The sequence below is a fragment of the Onthophagus taurus genome, chromosome 1, assembly GCF_036711975.1.
Source record: "Onthophagus taurus isolate NC chromosome 1, IU_Otau_3.0, whole genome shotgun sequence".
In the NCBI taxonomy this organism is placed as follows: Eukaryota; Metazoa; Arthropoda; class Insecta; order Coleoptera; family Scarabaeidae; genus Onthophagus; species Onthophagus taurus.
The window spans coordinates 29,412,417-29,424,615 of record NC_091966.1 but is presented as its reverse complement, the minus strand read 5'-3'; the positions used below and the strand labels follow the sequence as shown (position 1 = coordinate 29,424,615).

The window sequence follows — 12,199 nt, the reverse complement described above, 5'->3', positions numbered from 1 at the left end:
CCAACATTTAGTTATTCTTGGTATACGGAGCGGTATAAACTGTTTTGTAAGATCGGCCCTAAGTCATCTACATAGTAGGTTTTGTTCATAGTTAGGGTTGGGTTGGGCTTTTTTCTCTGGATCAATATAACACATATTGGAGACGACTTATTATTCAAAATGTTTTCATTTCCAAAAAGTGCTATATCGTCCAGGCCGCGAAAGTGCTGTTTCAAGGTAATTAAATTATCAAAGAAGAAGAATTTCTTCAAAGAAGAATTAGAAGAAATTGCAAAATATTCCGCAAGTGCAAAAAAACTATTCACAGCAAACAGTATTTAAATGTATTCTCAAGTAATTTTTCCAAGCATATTCCCAAGCAACTTGTGTCGTAACCATCCCTAAGACGATTGCTATTTGCCACTCATTTTGAAGAGTTTTGGAAAACTTTGTTGTTTTATAGTATAAAGCACGAGTAAAGCAGTGAAGTGAACGAAATGTTTGAAATTAATTGCACCTAATGACAAAAAAATCTTGAGTGTATAGCGTGCTTCAGATCATTATCCTTTTAAAAGATGAAGCCTCGCAAACGTCCCAATTTTTCTGCACTGTGTTTCAATTATTCCATCTATGAACTGCCATACCATCCCCAAGCCTCCACCATATTTGAACGTAGCTACCAGATTTGTGTGGATATAGGCTCGTGGTTTTCTTTTCCCAAATTCCTACTCGTTCATCTGATATTTTTATATTGAATTTAAAGTCATGTGTGAAAATGACCACTTTCCAGAAGTAAGTAAGAACTTAATTTTAACATTAGACTGCTTATTACAAACATTCAAGAGAGATTGATAATTTTAAATTACTCTTTAATATTCTAAAATGTATTCTATAAAAGAGACTGTTTAAAAATACTTAAAATGTTTAAGGTTATTATATTGAAAATCAAAATATACAAGAATAATTCGAATTTTCTAGAAAAGTTTGGAAGCCATTTCTAGAAAAGTTTGTAAGAAAATTCTAGAACGTTCGAGAATAATCGGGAATGTTCGGGCCGTCCGACTCGGGACTATAAAAGCCGCTCGGCTCGGCGGCAACTCAATTCAATTCAATCTCTGGCAACGACAACATCGTTGAACTAAACGAACAATAATCAAATTAAAACCAGAATTTTACGAATTCATCTTATTGTTAGAAGAATCTACGAATACACAAGATAAAAATGGTTAAATCACCAGCAATTGGTATTGACTTGGGTACCACTTATTCCTGTGTTGGAGTTTGGCAACAAGGAAAAGTGGAAATCATCGCCAACGATCAAGGAAATCGAACAACACCGAGTTATGTGGCATTCACGGATACGGAACGTCTTATTGGAGATGCAGCGAAAAACCAGGTTGCAATGAATCCTAGTAACACGGTATTCGACGCTAAGAGATTAATTGGGAGAAAATACGATGATCCAAAGATACAAGATGATTTGAAACATTGGCCGTTCAAGGTTGTTAGCGATGGAGGTAAACCGAAAATTCAAGTTGATTTTAAAGGTGAACTGAAAAAGTTTGCTCCTGAAGAAATCAGTTCGATGGTATTGATTAAAATGAAAGAAACGGCTGAGGCGTTTTTGGGATGTCCGATTAAAGATGCTGTTATCACCGTCCCAGCTTATTTTAATGATTCTCAACGGCAAGCTACGAAAGATGCTGGAGCAATAGCTGGATTAAACGTATTAAGAATTATAAATGAGCCAACAGCTGCTGCTTTGGCTTACGGCTTGGATAAGAATCTTAAAGGCGAAAGAAACGTTTTAATTTTTGATCTTGGTGGAGGAACCTTTGATGTTTCGATTTTGACTATTGATGAAGGATCTTTGTTTGAAGTAAGAGCAACAGCTGGCGATACTCATCTTGGTGGAGAAGATTTCGATAATAGATTGGTTACCCATTTAGCGGAAGAATTTAAGCGAAAATACAAAAAAGATCTTAGAAGTAATCCCCGAGCGCTTCGTCGATTAAGAACTGCAGCTGAAAGAGCGAAGCGAACTTTATCTTCAAGCACGGAAGCTTCAATTGAGATTGATGCTCTTTATGAAGGTGTCGATTTTTATACTAAAGTATCTAGAGCTAGATTTGAAGAATTATGTTCTGATTTGTTCAGAGGGACTTTAGAACCAGTTGAAAAAGCTTTACAAGATGCGAAAATGGATAAAGGAGCTATTCATGATATTGTTTTGGTGGGTGGATCAACGCGTATTCCAAAAATTCAATCTCTATTACAAAATTATTTTTGTGGAAAAGCGTTAAATCTCTCAATAAATCCAGATGAAGCAGTTGCTTATGGTGCTGCAGTACAAGCTGCCGTTCTCAGTGGTGAAACGGATAGTAAAATTCAAGATGTTCTTCTCGTTGACGTCGCCCCGTTGTCTTTGGGTATTGAAACCGCAGGTGGAGTGATGACCAAAATTATCGAACGCAACAGCAGAATTCCTTGTAAACAAACCCAATCGTTTACAACATACGTCGATAATCAACCAGCTGTTACTATTCAAGTATACGAAGGAGAACGCGCTTTGACTAAAGACAACAATACTTTAGGCACATTTGATTTAACAGGAATTCGATTAGCGCCAAGAGGCGTTCCAAAAATCGAAGTCACTTTCGATTTGGACGCCAACGGAATACTTAACGTTTCCGCAAAAGATACAAGTTCCGGAAACACCAAAAACATCACAATTAAAAACGATAAAGGTAGACTTTCCCAACAAGACATCGACCGAATGTTGGCTGATGCTGAGAAGTATAAAGAAGAAGATGAGAAACAAAAACTAAGAATTTCTGCGCGTAATCAACTTGAAGGATATATCTTTAGTTTAAAACAAGCGGTGAATGAAGCTGGTGATAAACTTGATGAGAATGATAAAAGTACTGTTAGAAGGGAATGTGATGATAGTTTGAAATGGTTGGAAGGAAATATGTTGGCAGAAAGAGAGGAGTATGAAGATAAACAGAAGCAATTGGCGGGTATTTGTAGTCCCATTATGATGAAGTTACATGGTGGGAATCAAAATGCAGGAGGATTTGGACAGTCTGGTTATGAACGACAACAGAGTGCTGGGCCAACAATTGAAGAAGTTGATTAGATTAGATTTTTTTAAATTCATCTTTACCAAAGTAAATTAATAGATATTGCACTTATTATTAGACAGTATTATTAGTAATGTAGTTAAAATATTGTAGCGATTAGTATTCAGCACCAAATATATTACATTTAAGTTTTACATTGTTAAATAACTATTATACATTCCAAATAAACTACTTTAAACATTATTATTTTGTTTCTATTTAGTGTTTTCTAAAAAATTAAATTATGGTGTAAAGTTGTTGAAATTTTTTAATTAGTGAATTGGTGTGGTGGTTTATCATGATCTGCTTTTCCCAACGAATCCCATAAAGCTTGAGTTGTCGCCGGTGATAAACGATTAATGTTTGGTTTTCGTTGTTTAAAAGAACTTCCAAAAGTAATCACATTTGGTTTTGGATTTACCGAAATTGTTTTAATTGCTTTTTTCTTACTGATATCGGTAACCTTCCTATTCTTCCTTTTTCGTCGGTAATAAATTACTTCACCAATTAATGTTAACATTGCCAAAGCTAATCCAAAAAGTGTTGCAATAAAAACACCACCTACAAAACAACATATTTCATTTAAACCCAGTGAAATAAGTTGAATAGTATTCTAATTCTAGCATGAAACAAATTTCTTAAACAGAGCATTGATAGACTTATATACCTAAACTTTCTAGTGTAATCCCTTCATTATCTTCATTATCCTCACATTCAGTTCTTAAAGAATTATTCCAATATTTTGATTGAAGATAATCAAAAAATCTATCCTTTTGCAATGTTAGAATTTGTCTGCTTAGTTCATCGGTTATATAGCTTCCTTGTTGAACGGCAATTGCATATGGTTTTTCAGCGAATACTTCACCGATTTCAGTAAAATTACAATTTTTGCTGATTTCATATTTTATTTCAGCCGAATCGTGAATAAAAGCGAAATCAGCATCGGTACGTTCGTTTACTTTTTTAAAACCTTCCGCAGCGGTTTTAACGGGAATCGAATCGTTTATTGCTAAGAGAATATGACCGTATTGTTCTCTAACTGGATAATCCCATACTCTATATTGAGTTCCGTCAGTTGAAGCATTTAATGTTAATTCTTTCCATAATCTATAAAAATATATAAATAATTAAATTGACAAATTTTATGTTAAACACAACCTGATAAATTAAACGTCAAAAACAAATTAAAAATGTATTCTGTTCTTAGTTTAGGAAACATTGAATTAGTTTAACTATTACCTGTATAAAGTGTCTTCAGCATTTTTCATATTGATGAAATATTCATGAGTATCAGAACTTTCTACAACGGTGTAGTTTATTCTGGATTGTTTTGCTAATTGATCCAAAGATTGAACTGGAGTCTATTAAAAATAAAAAAATATCTTATATTGATTTTTGCCTCAAATAGAGTCAAATGAATTTATGATATATTCATTATGAGTTAGAAAGAGGCTACCTTTCAAAATATTATCGCAATATTTTTATATTAGTATTTTTTTATAAGCAGTCAGCGCTTTTGTATGTCTAGATATTTCTTGCGATTCATATATGTATCATATTTTTTATGATATTGAGATCTACTAGTAATAATATAACTGAGCAATCACTCAGAGATATATAATCCCAATGGGTATGGAAAATAAGTTATTGCCTGATATACTTTAGTATTTAAAGACGAACGAAACCAAATGTGGTCTAGGGTGATTTTAGTGACAACAAATGAATAGATAGGTATGTTGGTAAGTTTTCGTGTGTAACTAGACATGTTTAACTGTACGGGGAATCGATTCGGTTGGCCAGCATGCTGGGTGGTGCGTATGATAGGATACAGAAGTAAGAATGGATAAGTAGTTGAAAAGTCGAAGATAAGATTTCACGTATGAGCGTGACATTTTTGATTCCGTTAATACGAAAAAGACGCAGTGAGAAAAAAGGGATGAAAAGGAGAAGAGTGCTGAATGATGGTGTTGGGGGAAGTTAGTTGAAAAGCAGGACATTGGCATTGTTGAGAAATAGCTGGAAGGACTTGGAGAGGTTATCACAGACAATGTTGGAATTACCCACAAGAGAACGTATGAGATTAAAAGAGTAAAAAATTCATAAAAGATTTGATGATATGAGAAAGCTAAAATCAACTTTGTGGAGAAAGAGACAGAGAGTACTTACTATGAGGGGATAAGCTACAAGGAAGAAGAAAAGAATTATGGTATTATTGACGGACGAGGAAATGACAAAAAAACTAAAAGGCAGATAAACGTTGTTGTAGGTGAAAGCCACCATAAGTACAGGAAGTTGTAGACGCAGGAGAGTCGCTAAGAGATGTAAACATAATTAGAGGCAATGTTTGGAAAAAGGGGATTAATCATAAAAAATCCAAAATTGGTTAAACTGAAGGTTGACTGAGAAATCCAAAATCAACTAAAAAAAGTTCCCAAAAAGACCGTCATACAATTTAAGACTGAAATCTAAGATATTCGGTAAATATTTTAAAATTATAATGAAATGTTTAAAGTGATCATAAAACGAGAAGTACAGAATGACCAATATTTGAAAAGGACTTGGAGAAATTGGAAAAATGCCTAATATGACTATGAAACAGCAGGGACGGACAAAGAAGTATAGAAATCTCCTGATAATTACTGGAGATTCAGGACAAAGGAGGAATAGCACAGAAGATAAGGAAATGAGTTAAAAGACCCATGGACACAAGATTTGACGCCCTTACTTGTCTCAGATATAGATGGATAAGAAGGTTTGGGGAAATATTAAGAGAACAATGCCAGAAGGACACGGATCATCAATTTGTAGTGAGTCTGGGTACAAGGAAAAGAGCAAATAAAGGATTATTACTGAAACTATGAAGGGTAGTGAGGGGAAAGATGAGAGTCGATAGACAAAAAATAAAATATAGAATAAAGGTATCGACAGATATTAAATGAAAATAAGAAGGACAAGCGATTCGTCGTTTTTAGATAATGCAGTTGTTAGCCAGAATAGTTGGATGGTAATTTAATTTAAAATTGTATTTATGAAATGTTCAGAAATCAGATGCATGGTAACCAAATTCAGCAGATTCCTATCATCAACTTTAAAAAGTAGAGTGAGGGATTGTGGGAGAAAGAGAATGGAAATGGTGATAATTCAATGCTCAGTCGTGCATAAGGAAATAGAAGATGCAGAGGAAAATTACCAGGGGAGAGTAGATCGACTGGTGGGCATGAAAATGTTAACTGAAGAGATGAAGAAAACAAAAACTGAGGGGAACCGAGTGGTGTGATAATGAATGCTATGAAACGAAAAGGAAGACATGAAGACAGATGAAAGAAAAAGGAAAGGGAAGTCAGGAAAAGATATAACGACATATGTAGAGTAAAAAGAAATTGAAGAAAGCGGAAAGCTGTGAAAGAAACGGAAGTAGTTAAATTGTAAGATATCTTAAGAGAAGTTGGGAAGAATACTTAATGGAATTGATGAAAGGATACAAGAAAATAATAACTTTATTAAAGATGGGACAATCGACAGGAACTCCTCCGTTATTTCCAACTAGATCTCATTTGATTAGTTAGAAATAAATTTTGAAAGGTTTTGAACAGAATTTAGAAGGGAGAAGGGCTTACTTGACATTGCCTGGATTTATAATGTATGGCATAATGATTAGAATTATAAATCTTTCAAAAACAACAGGTAACATATATGCATACAAGAATTGTGGAAGAAAGGTTGGAAAAGAAATAGTTTTAGAGGAGGACGAGGGACAATAACAATATATCGTCGGGATACTATCACCTCCTTCCCCTTTGTTGTTGAAAGCCTCTACTGTTGCTTTACAAACACTTAGAATGATTTACAAACCCTGACTTTGGTTTCAGTTTCAGTCCCAAGAAAGTAAGTTTTAGAATCAGATCTGGATTTCTTTTTGTTATCAAGCATTTGACAACGTCTTGCAAGAACGAGATAAGTACAAAAATTTTCCATTTTTTTGTAATTTATAAATTCTAACTATAAGTTTGAAATCTTACTTGCATTCTTTCGACTGTTAGAAATGCAGCTAAATTTGCAGTAAATGTAGCTAACATTAATACCACAAATAACCAATAAGCTGCAACTAAAGCTCTTCCAGATAGTGATTTTGGAGCTTCACCACCTCCTTGAGGTGTAAAGGATGTTAATGCGAACCAAAAGCTTTCCTTAAGAGTAAATTCCCTAAAATTAAAAAAAAACAAACTCTTTTTTTAAATTTGATTTGATGATTTATTTTAAACCTGCATGGATACGGATATTTTTCTTTATTATTTTGACCACTATAAGGTGAGTATTTATCCAAGAACCAAATTAAAAAACCGGTAACTGTTAAAGCTGCTACAATACTTAACCATACTTCTAGTTTTAAAACGGTCATAAATTTAAATAATGATGTTTTAACTATTGGTTTTCTCATGACTAAAACAAAATTTAGATTTCACTTGTTATTTAATTAATTATTTCTTGGTTCTACCGATAGATATTCCTGATTGATCGAAATAAGGAGGAACAAAATCGACAACTTCTTCCCTATCAGCTGTCATAACAATTGCTGCGATGGCTAAATCAGTTTCGCCAGTTTGTAAATCACCCACTAAACCATCCCAAACACCATTTTTATTCTTAACACCAAAACTACCTTGTTTAGGTTCTACCAAATCGTACTTAAAATCCATTAATTGAGAAAGTTTTTCAGCAAAATCAACACAATATCCTTCCCAAACGAATTCGCCGTTTTTAGTAAATTTTTTATAAGCCCAAGGAATTGCCTACAAAACTTATAAAAATTAACGGTTTGTAAAAGAAAATATTAAAAAAGTTTTACGTGAGTTATTCCAATTCGAAAATAACGTTTAATTTTTAAAGGCCCTTCTGAATGTTCCCAAGAAACTCCAGAAACCTCATCATAACTGCCCAATTTTTCAACACTTTCATCACGAACTGAATAGAATTCACCTTTAAGTATTAAACGAAGAGTATCGTTTGTTTTGGTAATAAAATTTTTTTGTTGTAGTTCTGAAGAAAGATGATCATTAAATTCTTCTAAAACATTTGTATCAAGTGTTGAATTACATTCTGGTTTTATAGGGTAAACATTTCTTTTGTATAAATTTTCAATAACATTAGTTAATACTTTTAATGAATTCCCTAAAAATTCCTTTTGTATTATAAAATCAGAAGGACATTGACAATTGGGTGTGTTTAATAAAGAACAACATAAACTTTTATCTAAACTTAAAATTGTTAAAGATTCGTGGGAAGAAAGATTATCTAAATTTGCATTGGAAAAATCTAATAGTACTATATTCCATCTTTCGATTAATGACGCCAAACCAGATTCAACAGCCTAAAATTAAATATTTATACCAAATCATACTTTGTTGATAATATTTTTCAATTCCTACAAGATTAAGAAGTGGTGGTAAAGCAGCTGAAGTAGTAAGAATCGCATAAAAGCTCGGCATTGGTCTTATACTTTTCAAATGTTCAATTGTAGTTTTATTTAAGACATCCATAAGAATTAATCTTGGTTTATCAGAAAGCACCCAATAATAAAGTGCTTCATCAAGGCCTAAAAATTACTTTCAAATAAATAATATATGAAAAAATTAATACTTACGATTGGAATCTTGAAATAACATAGCTACATCGGTGGCATTCCTTTGATCTAAATACTTGTCAAGAAGTTCTATGAAAGGTCCTATACTAATATCTATTTTTATGTATGGAATTCCAACAATATTCGTTATTGTTTTGATATCTTCACCACCTGCCCAAGTTATATCAATTGCGAAATTGCCACCTTGGTAGATTCCTTGACAAACTGTAATAAAAGGATATTTTAAATTAATTGCCATCTTTTTCTTGCGCAAACATGCATTACTTCAGTATCGTCGCTAGCAGTATCGCTCGCGGGATCGGAACTTATGTGTTTTTATACCGAACATGGAAAGTGATCGAGATTAGCTATTTTTCAGAAGATGAAGCTTTAGAATACAGTAGCAGTAATTAAAAGAATGACGTTGAGGAATGACTCTCTTGGTTTAGCTTAGCAATGGGTATCGAGTACAACAAGATGAGACAGATATCTAAAAAGTCATGATCAAAGCAGAGAAAAGTCTTTGCTTTTTAGAGAGGCAAAGTGTGTGTAATGAAATGGAAAGATCAGGAAATATCTCTTTTGTCTCTACTATTGCAACGGATTTTAAGTTTAATGTAAATGCGTTTTTTGAAAATATCGAAATAAAGGGTATCGAGACAACCTTCAAAACTTTAAAACTTCTGAGATGGATGGAATTCGTATCACCAAAATTAAAACACAGATCTCATCTAATTGAATTGAAGGAAGAAGGACATTGAACTATGCAGTTTTGGGACGATTTAGACGATTATTTATTTCAAGTTTGCAAACAGCAAATAATAAAATAATTTGCAAGTTTGCTGTACAGAAAGTTTAGTATTCATTAATGCATCCGTCATCCCTTCGTTAGTTACTACTATGATTGAAGGAGTTTCAAAAAGATTAAGCATTATTTACAGCAACGGTATTTCGAGATTATGAAAAATTAATGTGACCCTTTTAATTGCTGCATTGAATGATTTAGAAACAAGAAAATGTAGGCTTGCATAGTTTTAGTGTTACAGGAACTTTACGTTTCAGTTGTTGTAAAACAAATCCTAATATTTATGCAAGCGAAGATTGTGATGGATAAATTACACAACTTAAAATTATTTGTGTCGAACATAATAGAGGAAAAACAAGGCATTTCTACTCGAATAATTGCAAATACGTTGATAGTAAGTAATGGGACTGTTTGGAAAATTCTTAAACATTATTTGCTGAACCTATACCATTTACAACGCGTTCAAGCACTTCTACCTGCTGATTTTCTTCCACGTTTAATACAATACAATATAATAGTTATTTATGTTTATTAAAAGTGGACTAGAAACTTAATTACTGTACGAGTGTGGAGAACACAACGAGGTCGTAGACCAAGTCGTGTAATCACACGAGTACTGTAATTATGCTCTAGCCCACGTGTGATATACAACATTTTATCTACGACTGCTAAAAATTACATAAAAATCAATTTCTTTAAAAAGGTCTATTTTGACATTTATAAAAATATTTTGAAATTATTGTTGACAATTTTGAATTAATGTCAGTTTCAATAACATGTTTACTCATCTGCAATAAGTGTTTCGAATTGTAAAAACATAACAATTAATGTTTATAATAAATAGTATTGTTTCTCTTTAAATAGGTAGCACTTTTTCTTTTGTATTGTTGCTCGTTTCAATAAATTAACTCTGTTCTGATTGGGTTAAAAATGCGTTACGTAATGAAATCAGTGCAGTAATGAACTTCATTACGTAACTCAAATCACCTCAAATGAGTGGTAATGATGACTTATCCAAGCCGTCGTAGATAAATTTATTTATGTAATAAAAAACATTACAAAAAAAAAACGTCAAAAACAAATAACTGATAAAATACGTCCAAAACAAAGAACTGTATAAGACACCTCAAAACAAATAATTGTATAAAACAACGAATAATTGTATAAAGTGTCACATGTCAGTGAATACAGTGTGGGACAAAAACTCTTCGTAGGAGTAAAACGCACGTTTAATTAAAAATTCCTTGATTCTGCTCCGAAACGATTGCCTTCTTAATTTTTCCATGTCTGACGGTAACTTGTTGAAAAACTTGGGGCCCCAGTGGTCGACAAATTTTTGTGTGTAGGTAACACGATGATATGGTGTTTGAAGCTGCCGGTAGTTTGGTGTTGTACGAGTGCTCACAGCCATTTATTTCATATTTGGTCTCATTATCGTATTCGTGCATCAAGACCGTAAAGATGTAAATACACGGTACCGTAAGTATGCGTTCTAAATAAAAGTGTTCTCTACAGCTCTCCCTCAATTCCAGATTACACAAAATACGGAGAGCTTTCTTCTGTAGTTGGAATATTTGCAGTGTTCCCGATGACTGCTCCCAAAACATGATGTCATATGATGCCACATGAGTGGAAAACAGAAAAATAAGCCAATCTGGCAGCATGGTGAGTTGAAATTTGTTTCAGCCGTCGTACCGTATAAATGCTGCCAGATAGTCTGTTATCTACAATGTGACCCATTTGAAAGCGGAGCGCCCTCGTAAAATCTGTATTTATTACCCGATTTCTACAAATTTTTTTTTTGAATTGTAGAGCGTAAGAAACTGTACCTTAGGTCAAAGAGTCATATTTTTTTTGAAAAAACCAAGGCCTACTATTTCACTTTTTAGGTTCAAAAAATGAAGAAATCATATTAGGAAATTTTTTACAAAAAATCTGAGTACACCACTGCATTAAGCGCCGTTTGAAATGGGCATATACGAAATTTCATCAAAAATGGTTACAAATTAACACCGTTCAGATAATTGAAAAATATAAGCTTTTATCAATTAATTTCATCTGTAACAAATGTAAATAGTTTTTGTGTTATTGTCTGTGTTTTATTAACTTTTTTGTCATGGTTTACTAGATCAAATCAAATAAATTCATAAAAAATGATATATCTGCCAATTCGATATCTCTTTCGATAGAGAAACTAACTACATCTCTCCTTTCTTCTACTTTTAAGTCAAGATGCGTCATAATCATGATTCCTCCATGCTGGTAGTTCGTACGACAAAACGTTGATGGCGTTTTATATCCTTGGATCTGAATTGAATTGTTCACTGTGGATTTCATTCAGGGCTCAGTAATGCCAAAGTCAATGTTATTTTCTTTCAAAATTCTCTCTAGGACATCCACCTTGGAGATACTTTGGACATTTATATTTAGCATTCTGTCATTGGCTCTTAATTACTCGACTATTGACTTTGATTTTTTTTTACTTACTACGTTTGGTAATAAGAAATTCAATGTAGTTAATCCACGATGGTACACCTGTGCAGTTTAGTAGGGTTGCTCATGAGTTTTTGACAGTAACACACAGAGATCTCTGGATTGGTCGAGGGCGACCTCACTTGTAGCCTGTGCGATCCCCGGACTTAAACGGCCTGGATTTTTTTCTATGAGGCCATC

General features: G+C 33.2%; 2 protein-coding genes across 2 annotated transcripts in view; one reads left to right on the top strand and one right to left on the bottom strand.

Annotated features, from left to right (window-relative positions):
* The first annotated feature begins 1,082 nt into the window (after positions 1–1,082).
* Positions 1,083–3,305, top strand: LOC111416427 (heat shock protein 68-like). Its single transcript, XM_023048448.2, has one exon. It carries the CDS (start codon positions 1,202–1,204, stop codon positions 3,116–3,118), a length of 1,917 nt encoding a protein of 638 aa, XP_022904216.2. The 5' UTR covers positions 1,083–1,201; the 3' UTR covers positions 3,119–3,305.
* The window catches only part of LOC111416442 (Ionotropic receptor 8a), a 13,068-nt gene continuing 4,087 nt past the window's right edge, over positions 3,219–12,199 (bottom strand). Inside the window, exons 3-11 of the mRNA XM_071195584.1 lie at positions 8,743–8,946; positions 8,528–8,694; positions 7,948–8,469; positions 7,597–7,891; positions 7,364–7,541; positions 7,121–7,304; positions 4,341–4,462; positions 3,769–4,208; positions 3,219–3,662 (exon numbers count right to left, since the gene is read on the bottom strand). Coding sequence (XP_071051685.1) covers positions 3,370–3,662; positions 3,769–4,208; positions 4,341–4,462; positions 7,121–7,304; positions 7,364–7,541; positions 7,597–7,891; positions 7,948–8,469; positions 8,528–8,694; positions 8,743–8,946 — 2,405 coding nt within the window. The 3' untranslated portion in view covers positions 3,219–3,369. The remainder of the gene's footprint in view (positions 3,663–3,768; positions 4,209–4,340; positions 4,463–7,120; positions 7,305–7,363; positions 7,542–7,596; positions 7,892–7,947; positions 8,470–8,527; positions 8,695–8,742; positions 8,947–12,199) is intronic.